The sequence below is a fragment of the Paralichthys olivaceus genome, chromosome 9, assembly GCF_024713975.1.
Source record: "Paralichthys olivaceus isolate ysfri-2021 chromosome 9, ASM2471397v2, whole genome shotgun sequence".
Taxonomy (NCBI): Eukaryota; Metazoa; Chordata; class Actinopteri; order Pleuronectiformes; family Paralichthyidae; genus Paralichthys; species Paralichthys olivaceus.
This window is the reverse complement of record NC_091101.1, coordinates 20,342,723-20,361,866: the sequence shown is the minus strand read 5'-3', so window position 1 is coordinate 20,361,866 and position 19,144 is coordinate 20,342,723. Positions and strand designations below refer to the sequence as shown.

Genomic DNA, 19,144 nt, shown 5'->3' with positions numbered 1-19,144 from the left:
TGTTTGGGTTATTTGGATCAACCATATTTTGGATTGGGTCTAATCGTCCCTTCAGATCAGGTATAACTATCCAAAGGTCCATTTTGATTCAGATCCAATTGTTTTTAATAGTAAGTTACAGGGCTGTACCTGTGTTCATTGTTTTTAACACTGGTCACCCTCTCTAACAGGCTCTTTAGAATCAGTGAGTTTAGCCACAACCTAATATCACCTAAAGCAAAATGCTAATCACAGGAGCCTTTAGACGGCTACAAACTCAAAATGAGGCACACAATTTTTCTGTTAACAATATACCACCAACAATGCACATCCTCACATCTCTTTTCAAACTACTCTCTTTTCAAACTAATATTTTGTTTATTCATCACCCATCAAACATTTTAATGGATATACTTATTTTTTCATATATTTCTTGGACACTGCTTTAACCACAACCGCTGACAAACACACTGAACACAGACTCTGACATTTGGACAAATGGAGAAAGGTATAACAACCAAGAACACAGCTGCTGAAGTCCCTAAATCCTGGAGATTCAAATATGGGCTATTTTTTTCTGAAAGCACAAAAGGAACAAAGAAATTCACAAAGACAATACTTTGACATGACAAACGATTGACGAAAAGTCAATCTTACACTTCTACCGATTACACTAAGTGGTTTTAGGGCATAATTTGTATCCATGTCGTTGCATCGTTGCACAGACTTTGTGCTCATTTAACAGATTATGCCAGATCTAAAAAAAAAAAAGCATTATGACTTTTAGCACAAGTCCTAAAAGCTGAAAATATTTCAGCTTTCAGTCGAATGTGGTTTTCAATGGCAGCATCACTTCCCGTGAACATCTGCTCGGCGCTTCCAGCTCAAAAAGGCGCGCAGCGAACAGCATAAATTCTCATCAAAATGTCAGAGACATGGGCCGAATAGCCATTTATAAACAAACGGAAAATCTGCAGACACACACTTGCGATCACCCACACATATTTCAGCGTGTGCTCTCACATTCACAAAATCCCAGGAGATGAGTTATGGATCTTCGAGGCGTAGAGCTGTTGATCCAGGTGCCATCTGATTATTTTTGGCCACAAGGAGTGTCAGGAAATCAGTGATAGATGTTCTCGGATAACCTTATCACCTCCCCAAACCTACCACAGAGACACACATAGAGAGAGAGCTGGGTAAAAAGAGCCTCTTTTGGAGAAAAAAGAAAGCATTCATGAATTTATCATCTGTCAAAGCCGGTGTAACCTGATCTTTTTGCTCCTCTCTTAAAAAAATCTCTTCTAATCTTTAATTACAAAAGTGAGAATAGCTGAAACGTGAGGTGAAAATAAAGAGCGTAAGAGAGCAGATACCTCTGTTTCTTTCTTCAGCTGTTAAAGAAAGGAAGGATGGAGGGAATAAAAAAAACAAACAACCCACAACATAATGACTGTGTTGGTGTTGCAGCATGTGGTGCCGCTCTCCACTGTGTTACCATTAGAAAACTATTATCGTCATCTTTCTCAACATCTTCCGCTCCCTTAATTCAGTGGTGCCCCTTCTTCCTCTCTGCATATGTGTCTTGGCATGCGTGTGTGTGTGTGTGTGTGCATCTGTGTGGTCAAAATTAGGTTCAAGACACAACCAACATCCGTAGAGCAGTAACATAACCTTCCGCGCAGTATGTGAGAGACACACCATCTGCTGTATAGTGAGAGATTGAGAGTCGCCGTCCAGTCTTGCACCATTTGAGCGCTGCTGTATTTGGCATGTCGCTGGCTGTGAAACACCCTTCTCAGTTTGTGGTGACTGCAGGCGCCAAAAAAACCTCCCAGCCTGTGTTGTCAAATACCAGGAGTCCCTCTTTTGTCACACACTGGAGATGACAAGTTAGATTTCCTCCTCTGACATTTAAAAAGAGAGATCACCGGCGATATTGGCTGTCCACTAGGGATTAAAGCTTTATTACATCACGTTAAGCCTCTTTAAATATTCAACGATGAGACAGTGACACTTCTGGCACGGAGAAGAAGTTTTTTAAGTTGTCTGTCCTGTATTGACCCACTGAAACAAGAAGTGCCCCTGGGGGTTCACACAGAACAACTACCACTCTGTTCGCAATCAACTACAGACATGACATCACTGTCCTGGAACCAGAATGTATGCATGGCCTCCTTTTTAGTCAACCCTGAATGTGTGCGGGTGTGGATTGAAGTCCTTAAGCACATGTCACCAGATTCATTGTGGCTGAATGAACTCTCCCCTCCACGTCTAACCTGCCTGTAGTCACTAAAAAAAAGAACGTGGGTATCCGTCTGTCTTGGCCTGAAATATAATCACAATGATCAGGGAGTAAAATTCACAGGGTGACGTGCTTTACAATTATTTCCTCCTGCAGACTTGTTCTTTATTAAAAAAAACCTTAGCGTCCCCCAGAGAGGCTGAGGATTTCTTTGAATGTCAGTTGATTGGCATAAGTTAGAGAATAACGTTGTGCGTGGCCCGAGACGAAACCTCTCGATGTGGGCAGTTTAGTAGCGCCATTAAAATGAGGACTTTGTGTTTACTCTTGATGGATTATCCATCCGGGGAAACGCTGGGATCTGAAACTTGTTTACTGTGAGAAGAAATGGAAGCTAATGGCTTCTGAAAGAAAGACAGACAGCTCTGATATCTCAAATTATGCTAATAAGTACAGAAGAGAAGCGAGACTTCTGCCACATAATTAAAATATTTCACCTGATTAGACCCCCGCTGAGGTTTGTGTGGGTGCGACTGCTTGACTGACGTCTCCCTGACTCTGCTGTTTTGTGCAAAAGTCAAAGCAGGACAACAAACAACTTTGTCATTATCAAGCCAGAAAGTGGTACAGTGAGGTTTAAACATGTGCCTGGAGATGATGCTGATGCTAGAAGCTTGGTGATGTAGTTACTTCTCACAGGGCTACACCGACCAAGCTGGGATTCAAACTGTGAACCTTATATCTGCGAGGAGACAGTGCTACACCCATGATACATTTTCCCCCAAAGCAAATCTTCTTATTTCTGTAATTCCATTGAAACAGAATGATTCTAATGCAAAAAGTATCCGTCATTTTATTTATTTTTTGTTGCTATTCTGACTTAGCCCATGTTAGCATTACCATCTGTGTACTTACCAATCAAGCTGATATATTGCAAGTTACTTTTATCACAAGACAGGAAGTATTAGAAACTCAAACTGCAACAATAGCTGAAGCTCTTGGAAAGCGACCACCCCCACCACTATCAACACCATCAACAGCATCAGCACCACCAGCTCCCAGCAAGAAACCACATCCAGCAGCATAGAAAATGTTGTGTACATGTAGGGAACCTTTAAATGCTGCAGTGACCTGGTCTTTATTTAGCTGAACTCCATTTAGCTGTGTGAGCGCAGACATATGTTCCTGTACATGTCGGTCATAACTGAGACACTTAACTATGAGGGAGCCATTGTTACATGTTATAGATGAAATTTCTGACTGACCAACATATCAGCTGCCTGAAATTTGTCATAAGGGTTTGATAACGAAACCTTAAGAATCATTGCCAATTTTTTTTTATATCTGCCAATATAATTATATATATATTGTGTTTAAATTTTGTAATCCCCAATATCTGTATTGGCGGCTCAAAAGTCTGTATTGGTTGGGCTCTATTTCCTGTTGTATAAAGCCAAAACATCTGCCATTGAAGAAGTCTATCTTTCTCTCTCTCTCTCTACAAGGAATCGGGTGTCCTCACATAAATCCCACACTGCCTCCCCCCCAACTTCAACCTGAATGAGGTCTAATCAGGCAAAATAAATGAAAGCACTTGTGTGGCTGTGCCAACGACGTGGATGTGCAGGAGCTTTGAAATCTCCCAGAACAAGACAAAAAATAAAAAATCCCCCAAACCAACGAAAAGAATATAGACATGCATCAAATGGGACACTGTACTTTGAACAAAGGGAAATGAGGTCACTCTGCTTCGGTTCATCTTTCAGAGGTTAGAAGTTTGCGTTTGGCAGCGAGCGAAGCTGTAAAATGTTAAAGCTGCTCTAACAAATATTTACAAAGCCGCTCTTCATCACCCAGTTCAGTCACTTTGACACAATAACTAATCTCTCATTAATGTTGTGCCTGTCCACGTTGCTGCAGCTCACAAAGATAGGAAATCAATAAACCTTTGCCTGAAGCAACAGCTGAGAGTTGTCCATCTTCCATGTGTCAACAGCACCTGCTCTCCATATCGAAAGATTGCTGTTGAAGGAAGAGATCCTGAACCTAATGACAGTACCTTAGTTTCCCTGAATTGTGTTTTTATGACAGCAGGCACTGGTGTAAGAGACGGATACATTTCTACTGGAGAAATCAGAGCTGAGGTGATGCAGATCACGTCAGGTTAGTGTTTGTCAATTTGCGGGTTGTGAGAGACGAACCCCTCGGCACCCACAATCCATTGGGACGGAGCCAGAGACTTAGTTTAATGGTTTAAAAGAAAATAAACATTTTCCATCTAATTCTCCCTAAACCGTTGTTGGGGATTTTTCGTTCTCTCAGAATTTGAAGTTGATTTGAATTACAAATGCAGGAGCACATTGCAAATATGTACTTTACCAAAAGATCCCCATGGCACTGAGTCGCTCTTTAAAGATTCATAAAGCATTTTCTGAGCCCATCTCCTGACGTTTAAGTACTCCAACTCCCAATAGACATGGCAATGGATTGTTTCAAATATTCTCATTGCAAGCTTGTTAGAGAGTAAAAATTACAATCGCTGAGGCGTAAAGATATTCGTCAGTTACAGTCTTTTCAATCTGAGGCCTCGGCAGAAGAAAAAACCCAGCTTAATGAGAAAGGCTCGGAAAACGCTTGGATGAATATTGCAGTTGCTCATGTAAGTCCAGTGAAAGGCTGTAGCGCAGCACAGATAACACAAGCAGGCGGAACTGGCTCTTCAGAGGTCTTCATTCTGTCTTCGGACACAGCTGGATCATCCTTTTGGACCCCTGGGTTGCTTTACACACTGTCACACATATACAGTAAAGCACACACACTGCGTCTGGCTGATCCAACATGGTGACCCTTTGTTATCTGCTCCTCACCAGCTTTGTTTGCACGGATCATCTGGAAACTCCATTTGTTGTTGATGTTTTGGAGACGTACGTCAGCAAACTCCAAATGCACATCCTGGCCCAATGAAGTTCTCTGCTGAACCATAAAATGAACAGATGGTATGAACGTTGAATTCTTAACGCTAAAGAATCAATAGCAGCCTGTTTCAAAACAGTGAGCAGCTCAGAAAATGTGGCTGTGCAGCTCCGGTAGTCGATTGTGACCAGAAACTGATTCCACGCTTCTCTGTGGAGACCAAATGGTTTGGTTTTTGTGTTGAACAGAAGAAAAAACATTGCAGAAAAAGAAAATGTATTTCTTTTATCCAAAAATGTATTCAGAGGCCTCTGCCTACACACAGGATCTCCAGGTTACTTTCTGTATCTCACCACCCAAAGCTTTCAGACTTAGGGAGGAATCTACGGAGGGACAGTCTGTCTGTATCCTATTGTGTAACCATTCAGAGGTGTGCTGTCGACATGAATTTAGACCAACAATTGTGCACAGAAAAATTAAATGAAGGATTCTGGTCGAGTGTCCCAAATCTGCCTCTTCTAAGAGTTGGGATTTCTTGCATTGATGCTGAAAAGTGCTGAAGTTGTAATAACTCGGGCCTTAAACATATTTGATCGCGATAACTCATCCAAAACATGACAGTGACATTACAGAAACCATAATAAATGATAACTTGTGAGATTTTTGGTACTTCAGAGTAAAACAAAAGGTTACCCCTATCAACAGATTCCACATGAGAATATTGGATTGTGGTTGGAAGCCTTCTACTTTGACCAATGATGTTTGAGCAGGCTTTGGACGCCTGCAGGTAAAAAGTGTGGAGAGAAAAAGAGGCGGAACACACTGAACAATAACGCATCAGCTTTTTAATTTATTTATCTGCATTAATATGCAGGTAGTTGTTAATAGAGATTTGCTAAAATATTGTCTGGACCTAAAACACCTACAAAGAGTATTGATGTTTTTGGAAAATGTTTGAGACGTGTGAGAAAAGTACCTTGTTGGACTGTAATCATTGTATGACAAATAGAAACCGGAGTCTTGACCTGAATATTCACTTTTTACACCAGAAGCCCCAAAATATTGGTTGTTGCCCCAATTCATCGTCAGATACCTGAGATCGAACAAAAGGCCCCAAACTAAGGTTCTCAACACTTTACCCTTTAACGTCAGATCAAATTGTTACTCAATTTTATCTTTCTGCTTTTTAAAAAACAACAACACTCACATGTTATGTTATATATACTGTATATAAGCAATAACGAGCTTGATTTGAGCTATTGACAGAATATATGGGAATAAATTACATGAATGACAAAAGATGAGCCTTTATCTCATCAAAGCAGTAGATATTAGAGAGATTATGCAAATACATACAGGAAATATTAGAAATATGACATAAGAGCATCAGTAGTAGATGTAAAAATAAAACAAAGCAGGTTATGATCACTATAATCTCCCTCACACACACTTTAAGTCCCTGTGGGAAAAGCATGATAAGGTTTCTGCTGCAGAATAAACCTCATGTCACACTTTATTAGCGCTAAAGAATCCCTGACCATGAGAGCAGGCTGGTTAATATCCTCCTGCACAAACTGTTTTCTCTCTCTCCCTCCCTCCCTCTTTCTTCCCGGCAGCACTCAGCATCTCTCCAGCAGCTCACAGGACTGGAGGACTGGTGCGACCACAGCGACGCGCAACAGACCCCCCCACACACACATACACGCGCGTTGCTGGACCGTAGGGCGCGCAGGAGCAACTTTGACTCGCATCATTTTACGCATGGCTCCGGGTTTGCGCAAAAGCGCGGCTGTGTCGACGTCCTGGGAGAAACTGGTGGGATTCTAAGTAAAATTCAAAGACAGCAACAAGCTGAGCAGACGCTGTGAGGATTTTTTTTTTTGTTCAGAGATTATCGCCCCTGTGCCAATAATGATCTCCACATGCAGAACAGGATACCCTCCTCTGGTCGTGTAACTGTGCAGCTGTAGTTGCAGATCCGACGCGTAACCTGACTTCTCGTTTCACGCAGAGATGGATCTGTGGGGAGTTTATCTGTTCCATCTCTTAACTTTGGGTGAGTGAAGACTTCTTCTGTTTAAAATAATCTATCAGAGAGGAGAATAATCCAAGCGGAGCAAATGGAGCGAGTTCTTCCTGTCGCTCGTCCTTCAGCATTTTGCTATATGATTGTATGCTTATTGCGGACAACTGGTTATATTATATATCAAATATCTATATAAAGAATGCGCTCTTTCGACATTTCATTTCATTCCTGTTTCAAATTGGCTGATTTGTGTGGTGAGCTGCAGAAAGGAGCTTACATGTGTGCGTGTGTGCATGTATGGCCATAAAATGCTGTTTTTCTCTACTACATGTGTGGATTATATGTTGGTCTTCACAGTTACATATTTCCAGTCACTGTAACAGGCCATATCCCATGTCCATATTTCAGTACATTATATATTACAGATATTCATGCATCATGCAGTATTTATACTCTGTAGGCTACGACCCCATCATTTCAGCCATTTACCTGCTCCATGCCTGCAAAGTTTTATTCTGGTGGAGCCTCCCAGTAAATTGAGCATCCTCAGCAGTACATCTGTCATTGCAGTGAGTGCCACTGAGCCACCTCCTCTCCATGTAATTGAAGGAAGCTGGAATATTGATTTCTATAGCAACTATCCACAGTCTTGTGAGAGCGGAGCCGCATGTTGTTGCCTCTCAGCCTCTCTTTGTCACTAGACACAAATGTGTCAATCCGGATCCTGTCTCCACAAGAGCTAACAAAAATCAATACACCTGCTAATGACCATGACAATAGGTCATCACTTTAATTTAATTGCCAGCAACTCTCCTGCTTTAGCGAGGGGTGGGAATATGCATTATATCGCCTCTTTATTCATTATGAATATCAGCCTCTTTGAAGGTCTTCATTGGTGAAATGAGAAATGACAGGAGAAGTATATGTTGAAAAGAAAAGATCACAGTTGACCTTCTGAATCAGCTTTTCTCTCTGTTGTGACCTTTGACGGTGAACAATTTGGCTCGTAATGGCTGATTAGAGATAGACAGAGTCACTGATGTTCTCCAGCCATATGTACGTCTCCATACTGCAGCATCCAGGATAAATTACTGATGGCATACATATTGCTCTAGACAGATTTAAAAGGTTTGGATGTCGATTCAGTTCAGTGATATGCCCAAATCAATTGGCCGAGACCAAACTGCGAAAGGTCAGAAACTACAAGGGAAGGTTTTGATGACTCAACCCAATTTATGTAGCATTCTGAGCAGTTTCTGTGACATTGATGGCTTATTTGGGGAGCAAGCCGGGCTCACACTTTACCCAGCTCTCCCCCTAACTGCTCCAGATACCTGCAAGCCAACACAGAGGGATCCTTAAATCACCACAATTTTGCAGAAGGAAATCTCGCAGCAAACATTGAAGGAGTAATATTTCTCAGCTGGGAAAAGTGGCCATTAAAGACATGGCATAGAGATTATTTTTCTTTCTTTATCGGGTGAAATCAAGTCTATTGAGTCAAAAAGTTCTCTTGTCTTTATGACTCTTACTATGTTTGCAATGAAGAGCCAGAAAAGATTCATTTTACATGCCTTTAAATATTTAGTTTTTTGATTGCACATCAGATACTGAAGCATTTTGAGGCCTAGTATTTATTGTCAGCACTTATGTCATTCAAAACATCTTCTTTTACTGGTCCCCTATGGATATCATAGAAACCGTTGCGATTAATACTTTAAAGCTTAAAAGATAAGTTGATTAATTGATTGACAGTAAAATAATTTCAACTAAAATGGCCCAGGCCCAACAGTCCCCTTCAATCCAGTTCAGCTGTCAATACTGTCTGTTCCCTAGATATGCCTGATTTTTAAATTAAGATACATTAATTATTCTCTGTTCCATGCAATCAGTGAAAATCTCAAAAATGCCTTATCTCGCAATATTAAAGAAAGTGTTCTTCCTTGACCCATATCGCATCCTTCCATCAAGTTTCACAATAATCCATCCAGGAGTTTGTGTGATCCTGCTAACTAACAAAAATACAAACGGACAGCGATGAAAACACAACCTCTTTGTTGGGGGCAATTTTCTTTCAAGGACAAATGCTTAACATTCACATTGATGCTGCTGTATCTGTTTAATATCTTTGCAGACTAAACGTCTTCTCATCTTGGATCGCTAGTGAGGCAGGATGAAACCATCAAAAACATCAACTTTGGCTCTGGGAATGTGAATCAACCTAGATTTTCGACACCAGGCTCGGTTTATTAAGGCTTGCTCATTAGGTGGTTGGCTCTCTGACATGTTGGTCTAAGCTGAGACGTGAACCCTGAGCAGCGATGGCTGCGGGTTCTTAGGAAGACATTCATCTCACACAGGGTCAGTTTATTCATTCACAGGAGTTGCAGAGTTCAAGCAGAATCCCTGTTGCCTCCACTGTTATAAAAGATAAAAAAAAAAGAAATCCCAGGCAAGTAGTTGACTGTCCAAGCTTTGATCTTATCTACATGATAAATGTGCAGTGGAGCTCAATTTGACAGATCCACACAGAGGCTTGAAATGATATAGAATTAAGCACAATTGCTTTGTCCAAGTATTTTTTTCCATTTTCCTGCAGCAATACATTACAAAACAACAGTCCTATCAGGACAGTTTCATATGAAGGTAGGTGTAGGCGACTGAGTTTAATATAATGGGTGAAGCTGGAAGCATAAGCAGAGATCTCCAGAGGTTTTCAAACTGGAAAGGGTTGCACTGGAAATCAGGTGACAAGGATGTGCAAATTCATCATAACCTTTATAATAATGTAAATGATTATGGTTAAGGTCTGTCAAAGCTTTTTAGTTTGTCCTCAGATTATTATTTTTTTTACTGTATGAGATAAACTATTTTTAAGCGCCCTCCTTCAACAGAGCTGCTTTTTAACTGCAACAGTGCCCAGCACCAGCCGGTGATCAAGCTATATTTTTTGATTTAATGGTTTTGACATTGTGGGATATGACCTGTGTCTTTAATGGAGACAGATAAGTACTGCCAAGCATGCTATTACCAAGCATATTGGCTGGCCCCTTGTAGTGGATTTGTCATGAATCTCATTTGGAGCACAGGTAGTACCCAAGGTGAACAGACAACCCATCACAAGTTCACGCTTTCCTCACGTGGCACAAGACAGGTCAGTTATTTAATCCCCATAAAATGGTGAGAGAAGATAGTGCTGTGAGTTATACCCAAACGTTAATACCACGTTGATACAGAACATCCATGATGGGATAATACCTGCATTAGATATGTATTTGACCACTAATACATGCTATTGTTCGGGGTTAATCATCCTAGTTCAGTTCCACACATGTCACTGCCAAACAGCGCCCTGTGTGATTTAGTTTGCTTCACAGGCGCAGTAGAGTTTCAGCTACAGTAAGTTACAATTTATACACCAGAGGTTCCTTATTGCTAATAATTGTGCATAAATGGTTGGAGCTCTATGATTGTTACTTTCCCCCAGAAGTTGATGTTTCACTGCTGTTTATAAAAAAGAACCCATTAAGCTTTGTTAATACAGGATTTTGTTGATTTTCATCTGAGTCCCCCTCAGGTGAACATCCAGTTTTTAAACATGTCTCCCTTGTGTGTCTTCTATGGTAATATACATATTATGAACAAAATATGGAGTCAACGCCATAGCTGAGTATTTTCACTGTAACACTGCAGTAAAGTACTGCCAGTGTGAAAAAAAAGATTCAATAGTCAGTGTTTGTGATGTCACAAACCTAAGAAACCAATTGTGTCACATGGGGAAACTGGTGGCTGGGCCCAATCAGCATATTCATAGATCTCAGTCACGATCTTAGAGTTCCATTAAAGTCATTTTAAAGCCATGAAGGGAATTTTCTCATGATAAACTGTAATGTAATTTTGGGGTACAAAGAGGAGTTTCAGGGGGTGTAATAAGCTACTGGAGTGGGACTTAACATTGTGAGACAGGGCTTTTCCACCTTATTCCTTCCTTCCAACTTATTTAGGAGTGTTTGCAATTTGGTGCAGATCCATAAAAATCTGGATGTAGTGGGTTTCAATGTTGCTTCATAAGGGAGTAGGCTTAATTGTGTGTTATTATCTTTTTTATCAACCTATGATTGTTCTGCAAAGGAGATTATAATTTCATGTTCTGCTGTAAGGCTTGATTGAACTTAACGGGACTGTTGGCGGAGGTATGCGCCCTATGAGTGCCATTCCAGTTCAATTTTCTTGTCAAATTATGAAAAGTTAATACAACAAATTACTTTCTATGGCCACTTTTAAGAGCTTTTGTGACTGAGCCGGGGAGAGCTGAGTTTTGTGTCTAAGAGGGACAGAAGAAACAATGGCTTTGTGGCACTTTGTTTTATGGGCCCTGTGCTCTCCAAATAAGTTCCAAGGGAGGAACAATTTAACTTCCTTTATTTCCCTGGGACTGTCCTCTAACAGAGTACACAGTTTGGGATTGAACGTAACCTTGTTCCAGACCTCTGAATTGCATCCCACATCCGAGCGATTCAGATGACTTAGGTAACACAAAATGGCAACTGAGTCTGATTATCAGGGGGGAGAGAAAATGAAGTGTTCACTTAGTGCTCTCTGCACACTTTCCATTTAATTATTTTCAGTCAGTTGTTTGAAGTTCAAGTAAACACAGAAAATATAAAAGAAAGTAAAACTTTCTGAGTCATTTTATTCACAGGTACAATTACAATCAGCCAGATCAACAGACTTTCTGACTATACTTACTAGATCTTTCATTATTGTTTTGTTTTGAAGAGAACCCAAGTGGCTGAAGACACGTTATGTGTTTAAATTTATAAAGGTCTGTTGTATAAGACTGCATTCGTTTTAGCTAGTTGCACTGAACCTAATAAACTGGAAACTGTGTGTATAAATATATATATATGTATATAGTCATTTTAACCAATGTCAGTATTTATCCTCAATACGAATCCCAAACAATATATAATTTTGTTTTAAGGAAAATCGAATTTATCCCAAAATAATTTGAGGAAAAATTCTGCTAATATTTGTAATAGAGTTACTGTAATTGTGTAGTTACAGAAATCCATGTTAACATGTTGTCAGAGCTCAGTAGTATGTTAAAGATGCTGTATCAAAATGACCTCAAATGTATCTTAACCATTTATGTTCTCATATTTCTGAGAACATATCATCACATATAAGCCAATACCAGTGTTCCTGCATTCAGTTTATATTGTGCAGTAATGGAGTCTGTGGACACTGGCCACGCTGTAAACTGGGATTGAACTATGTATCTTTACCTGATGTTCTCTTTCAATAAAATGCACGTGAGGAGAGTGGTTATCAAACCTCAAGAGTCAGAGCTGCATCTCCTGAGCGTCATGGTCGACAGGAAATAAAACTCTATACAGGAAAAGAGTTTTCCATCTAAACCCCATCAATACGTTTGAGTAACATTTACTCGCTGACGGATCTGAGGTTTAAAAGCTTCACAGACAGAAAGGCTGTTACGCTTTTCTTGTGGGCTGCTTCTCTTCTCCAGCCAATTTCAGACCCCTTAAAAAAACGTCTTTGTGTTGAGTTTTAAAATCTGGCACGTTACTCTGAAATCAGTCAGCCTGACAGCTCTGACCTCTAATGGTGACTTTATTCAGTTTTCACAAATAACTGCCTGCATGTGACATTAAACTGTAATAACTTGAAACAGTAGTATCCCATAAGGTTTGGACTAAAAGTGCTGAAAGACAGGGGCCTCTCTGCAGGATGGTTAATACCAGAGACGTGCCATTGATTAGGTAAGATGTATGTGGGGGAAAAATAAATGAGTCTGAGTTTAACGCTCTAATCCATAATGAAGTGTCTCCAGATATATCACTGTGCACTCGTTACAGAAGGTGTTTACATGTTGAGATTTATGTGATTAAAGGGATTCTGTGTGGAGAAGTGACCAGCAACAAGTAATGAGGAAACACAGTGTCAGACTCTATTTTACTGTTGTATTCATGTTGTAAGAGGCTTAGTGTGCCAATAAGAATGGGTTGGAACCTAATTTGGAGTAACAGTACATCGTAGAAACTATTAAAGAGCTTAAGCTTTCATGTTGGCAAATGCAACAAAATGTGTGAAGCAATCTTATTTTCATATCATCAGATTTTTTGAGAATAAATTTCTCTGACAATTTTATGGTCACACTGAATCAAAATTGTTTTTACGACTTGTTTCTGCAGCTATCAAATTCACTACTGCAAATGTAAGAGTTCAGATGTATACAGGATATTCATTTAGCAAAATGCTGAGGGATGGATTTTAACTATCATTCATGTTTTTCGCAATGCTTGTCTGTAAACATCCCTACGTGTTTCATATTATAAACGGTTCAAACTCTGAAATATAACAGAGTAAGACCGACATAAGCTATTAAAAGAATACTGCACTGTTTTATCAATGCACTTTGTGGGATTTGAGATGTATGATTTAGATTGATTAAGCAGAGCTTGGGTTTCTTTCATAGCACACATTCTTCCTCCTGATTGAGCTGATCATCATCACGTCCGTATAACTCAATTCCTTCTGGTTTTTTCTTTTTCACACTTGTAGTTTTCAGCCCCAGGTGATTTCACAGAGATCAAGTGTCTGTGAGCAGACTTTGGTGTGAAAAATGATTAACTGTAATTAGTGATGACAATTACTACCAGTCCACTCACGCGTAAAATGTGTATATAATGATAATATGAACCCGAGGTGATATTATACAGAATTGGATATTTCGAGAAATCTGCATGGAAAATTCTGAACATGCTTTGACAGAATAGAAATGTTAGGCACAAACCTTCATTGGCCAGATAAATATTTTCCTTTCATTTGCCGTTTTCTCTTTACACATAAGTTAACATTGAAATTCAGGCCGTGTATCAGTCACCACTGACAAAGGTTTTTTTTGGGGAAAAAAATCCCAACCGTGTTAAAAATTGGAGGAACAATGTAGCTCATGGTTAAACGTTTTGTTTTGGGAGAAAAACCTGATGCTTTGTGGTTGTAAATCAATCTTCCCACCAGTACACTGTGTTTGGTTTGGTTTAAATGTGTTCAGTGAAACGCTGAGTGAGCAGTTTCTTTACCTCGCTCTCACCTAGTTGTACTGTTGGATGAAAAGTTTGGTGAGAAAAAGCACGATGCGCACTAATATAGACTGATGCCGCTGCTCCGTTCCTTGGAGAAGCTCCAGGATGAATCTCAAAAAAACAATCCTGCAAGTGAATGTGCAAAATCTGTAGGTGAAGGACAAGATTTGGGACTGGATGCCCTCTGGTTTCTGTTTCTAGTTTGACTATTCAAATTTGAGCAGGCTTTGGTTGCCCACATGTAAACACTCCATGTGGAGATGTGCATGAAGAACGTGCAACACATTGACCGAAGTCTGCTTCACCTGTAATACAGATCAGCCAAAATGTCATCGGGACCTTAAACCTACAAAATGTTTTGCCGTCTGTGTTTTGTGTGGAGAACATTCGACTTTCGATAGATGACACTAGCTGGAGTGTGAACAGTGTGCAGCGGATGGAAGACAGAGTCTTGCCCCGGATATCCGCTGTCTACACTGGAAGTGCCAAAATATTGTCCATGGTCCCCAGAGGCTACTTTGTTGTCAATCAATAGCCAATGGGCTCCAAGATTCCTCCAGGATTAACTCAGTGAAATGTGGGATGGACATGCTATACACAACTTCAATATCCTGCAGGATCTGCTTTCACTCAACCCACTTTGTCTTTGGCCGAGACAACCCTACAATTGCCATCTTTCAGGTCAGGGTCCGAGATCTCAGCTTTGATTATCTGCTAAATGTAAGGAGGCGTCTTCTGTTACACTAGTTGGTTGTAGCTCACAAGCAGGTGAAAGGAAAAAGCAGCAGTGGTCATTGTCCTGACTCAAGTGACAGTGATATTTTCCAGAACACGATTCCTTCAATGGACTTAACACATCTGTTAAAACCTGCTGTTGATCCCCCAGTTTAGACATCCAGAGTGGAAAAGTCCATAAGTCGAGCTCCTGATCAGATAAAAAGTGGAATCTCTCCTTTGTGCCTGTTAAGAGAACAGCTCTGAGGTTACAGACATACAGTGGCCTCTAAGGGCCAAAAATAGGCTCATTAACTCGGTCTCTCTCTGTGGTTATCCAGAGAGAAAGACTGCACCAGACAAGTAGGCACAGCCCCATTGTGACACACTTTCAAACAAAGGGCTTAAACTCCACTTCTCATCTTCTTTTTGAATTTCTGGGACATTGCTAAATCTATCTGGGGTGAACAAAGTTTCGTGAAGATGGATGGAAGCAAATCTTGGAAGAACATGTGCGACAAAGGTCCAAGAACATATTTCTTGGTCTACCCCCCCCCCCCCAGTTAGCTGACTGTGAAATTACTATTTTCATTGCCACAATAAGTCCAGTGAGTAAGACATAAGTTATTTTACTCGTCATATTCACACTGTCGCAGATTAAAACATCAGTTTTATATCAGTGAAAACTTGCAAGACCGCACTTTTCTGGACTTTAGTGAGCTCCAGACAGTTGAATCCTCTAAGATAATACGATAGGAAGATTTTGATTTTTTTTTTTGCATAACATCTCTCTCTCTCTCTTATTCCATTAAACCTTAAAACTCAATATATACTGAGCTTTCTATTTTCTCTTTGACTTACTGGTATTAATAACCACTGATTGAGGGACTGTTCGATGAACCAGTCATCAGAACTGTTTTTCCCTTCTCAAATAGAGATGACAGCTGCTGATAATCACTCCCCTTCCCTCTTTCCAGTTTCCCTGCGGTAAAGAGCTACTGTATCATAATGTGGTCAGCTTTTTGGGCAGCTGTGTGTAACCGAATATTCCACAGTAGCAGCACTAATTACTGCTTGAACACAAGATTTACAGTCTTATGAAATGGTTTTAATCTGTAGAATTTCTCCAATTTAATTATTTCCATAAACTCTGGCCTATTATGTCACCTTGGAAATATTCCAGTGTGTTAAAGAGTCTGAGGCGATGTCAGGCAAAAACTAAAGAAAACTTTTAAGAGCCAACCTGGAACTTCGACTACAACATTGCTTGCGAATGATGAATGTAGATGCCTTGTATCGTTGTGGTCCCCGCGCAGGTTTTATGACAGGCACGATGAATGAGCTCACCAACTGAATTTTTTAGATATCTGTAGCTGTGCATGTGTGCTATATGCGTTTATCACTGCTGTTATTTAATTAAAAACAGGTGCAGCCAGAAACCTTATAGTATTTAATTACTGTTTCATTGTTTGTTTACATGCACCGTGTGAATTACACGGCAGTTCAGCCGGCAAATGGAATAGTTTCTTATCAGCGTTCCCAGACTAGACCATATACCAGCTGAGCTATGGCACCGCACAGTTTTTCAGTAAAATTAATTTGGCTTCTTTTATGCCCAGGAGGAGCTCTTCAGTTAATCAAATCGGTGAAATCAGTTTGTGGCCTCGACGTAGCCACAATAAAAACGAATGACTGGAAATGCTTGTTTGTGCAAATTGAATTAATGTCTAGACTGAGATGTATGAAATGTAAAATACAGAGAATGGCAGAGCAGGAATATATATCACTCGAACTACATCCCTGGAGAGAAGAGGAGAATATGCAAACTCCACACAATGACTGCATTTCAGCAACCTTCCAACCCTATCGGCCATGAGAGCTTTTTTTTGGACAGAGTGAATGAATACATGTCTGATCCTTGTTAAGGCTCCCTGAAGTGATATGTAGCTAAAAACCTTTGCTCCTGTTCCTCTCTATGTGCAGTCTGGATGCTCTCCTTTCACTTCTTCACGCAATCCAAAAACATGCAGGACAAGTGAACTGGAAATTACATTGCCCCCAGGACTGAATGCAAATACCGGCTTGTAGTATGTGGAAATAGATGATGGATGATTGAATATCGTCTTAACACAATGTTACAAGTGTGATGTTGTAACCACCATCAGTACTGAGAGGAATAAAATGATGCAGGTCCGTAGAATGGGAGGAGTATGTGTGTCAGCTATCATCACCAAAGCTTAGCTGCAATGATTTAACACCTGGATGGCAGTGAAAGCTCCTTTGCTTTGACAAGAGACTGAAACGCCGTTTAGTTCAAGTAGTTTATACGTCTGATTAATAAAAGGGCTCTACAGAGTATTTATTGAGTCTATTTTTTCTGAAATGAAAATGTACATGTTCTGTATATTTTGTTCAACCAAACACCATCTTGCGGAGATTATAGTCAACTTGGTGTTCTGCTGTCGAATCTTGAAATGTGATGATTATAGAGGCTGGACTGAGCCCTGCTCGATTCCTCCAGTGTCCCAGGAAAGGAAACACACCATTACCAAAGCAGCAGACAGGAACCGGCTGGAGGGCACCTGTCTGCGAGAGCTGCAGTGAATTTACAACATCTGCTCCACGCAGAGGAGAGGATGCCACCTCCGCTCGCCACCGCTTGATTAATTATTTCAGACTCGGAGAAAGACGCAGCCAACAAATTGTCCGGGCAGAAGATGCTGATCTCACACAGAGGTCAAAGATAACCTGTGTGACTGGAAAACAGCTGGGTATCGCCACTGATTTCCTGAATTGATTCAACTCTGATTCAAGTGTCTATTTGATTTATTTAATTTATTTTTGATTCAGTCAGGGACACTTCAATAAAAATTCCAGAGATTAAACTGTGCAGGGAAACCTCTAACCTGGTGCATTATTTGAAATTTATTCAACATGACCAACATGTCCAACTCTGTCCAACTTCAGTGGAGGAGCTCCTGGAGGTCCCGCCATGTTTTAATGTTCACAATTCCCTCTCAAGATCTTGCCAAAGCATATATTAAAAAATCAATCTCACAATTATTATGACTCGAAATCCGATCTTTCAGATGAAGATACATTTTAATCAGAGAATCAATGTTTTTGACCCAGCCCTCCTCAGGAAGATCAGTTATTCCAACAGCCTTTTCTACAAGTCAACATGTGGTTGGAAACCTCACTGAGAACGTTACACATTCACAACTTTCTCTGACATGTCTCGTTAATGGACAGTGCGTAACGAGATACTAGCCTCGTTTGTGGAGGCCTTTGACTCTGTCACCACCCTGTAGATCTAAATCCCTTTCCTTCCATGCCTTGTTAGGTCCTAATTAATTGGTTCAAGAGAACGCCGCTAAGCATTTGACAGCTCTGTGTGAGTGATAACTGTGAAACCAGAGCCACATTCCCATGGATATGCCCCTGGAGAAGAATCACTCCATATTAGGACCATTGACTCTCTGCCACACGCTTCCTGGGGGATTTGACACTGTCGCTGTGATAAGATGCAGAGAGACACTCCGTTGAAAGCTGCTGCATGTTTGCCCAGATAAATTTATCTCTGTACTGGTTAGCATAATGCTACACTTCATGAACGGGTACAGAATGTACTCAGAAATATAAAAATATAACCGTGACAATCCTAATGATTTTCATTAAAGAGTGATTCACATCGGCACCACATTGTATCAGAACAGTATTTATCGACTGCTAATGCCAAACGTTTCCTGCTGCTTCACATAGATAATGTTCATCTGTTGAAACACAGGTTGGCTTTAAAAGTAAATTAGCAACACAACATGCAATTTATTTTTCACATTTAAATACTTAATTCTTCCTATTTACAAATGTTCCTCTTATTATTATTTCCTGTTATAAGTGGTATTTGAAACCAACTACTAAGTCAGGAACTTAAGGAACTAAATGAGCAATGAGCTGTTTTATACAGGGTCTATACAATGTGCCTGGTGGCTAATAAGCCTGTAAAGACAACAAGATGTGAACATCTACAGGTCTGGGGTTGTTATTTCATGTGTTTAAGTTTCTTTTGCCAAATGACCCATTAAAGCGGCAAAAATAAAAAAGAGCCAAGTAGAAGTTTGGGAAGTGGAGAAATCTCTGCTGTAACTTTTCTGCAGC

The 19,144-nt window shown here is 40.3% G+C and overlaps 1 protein-coding gene across 1 annotated transcript in view; it reads left to right on the top strand.

The window, feature by feature from the left end:
* The first annotated feature begins 6,763 nt into the window (after positions 1-6,763).
* gfra4b (GDNF family receptor alpha 4b) overlaps positions 6,764-19,144 on the top strand; it is a 36,667-nt gene continuing 24,286 nt past the window's right edge. Inside the window, exon 1 of the mRNA XM_020078666.2 lies at positions 6,764-7,193. Coding sequence (XP_019934225.2) covers positions 7,151-7,193 — 43 coding nt within the window. The 5' untranslated portion in view covers positions 6,764-7,150. The remainder of the gene's footprint in view (positions 7,194-19,144) is intronic.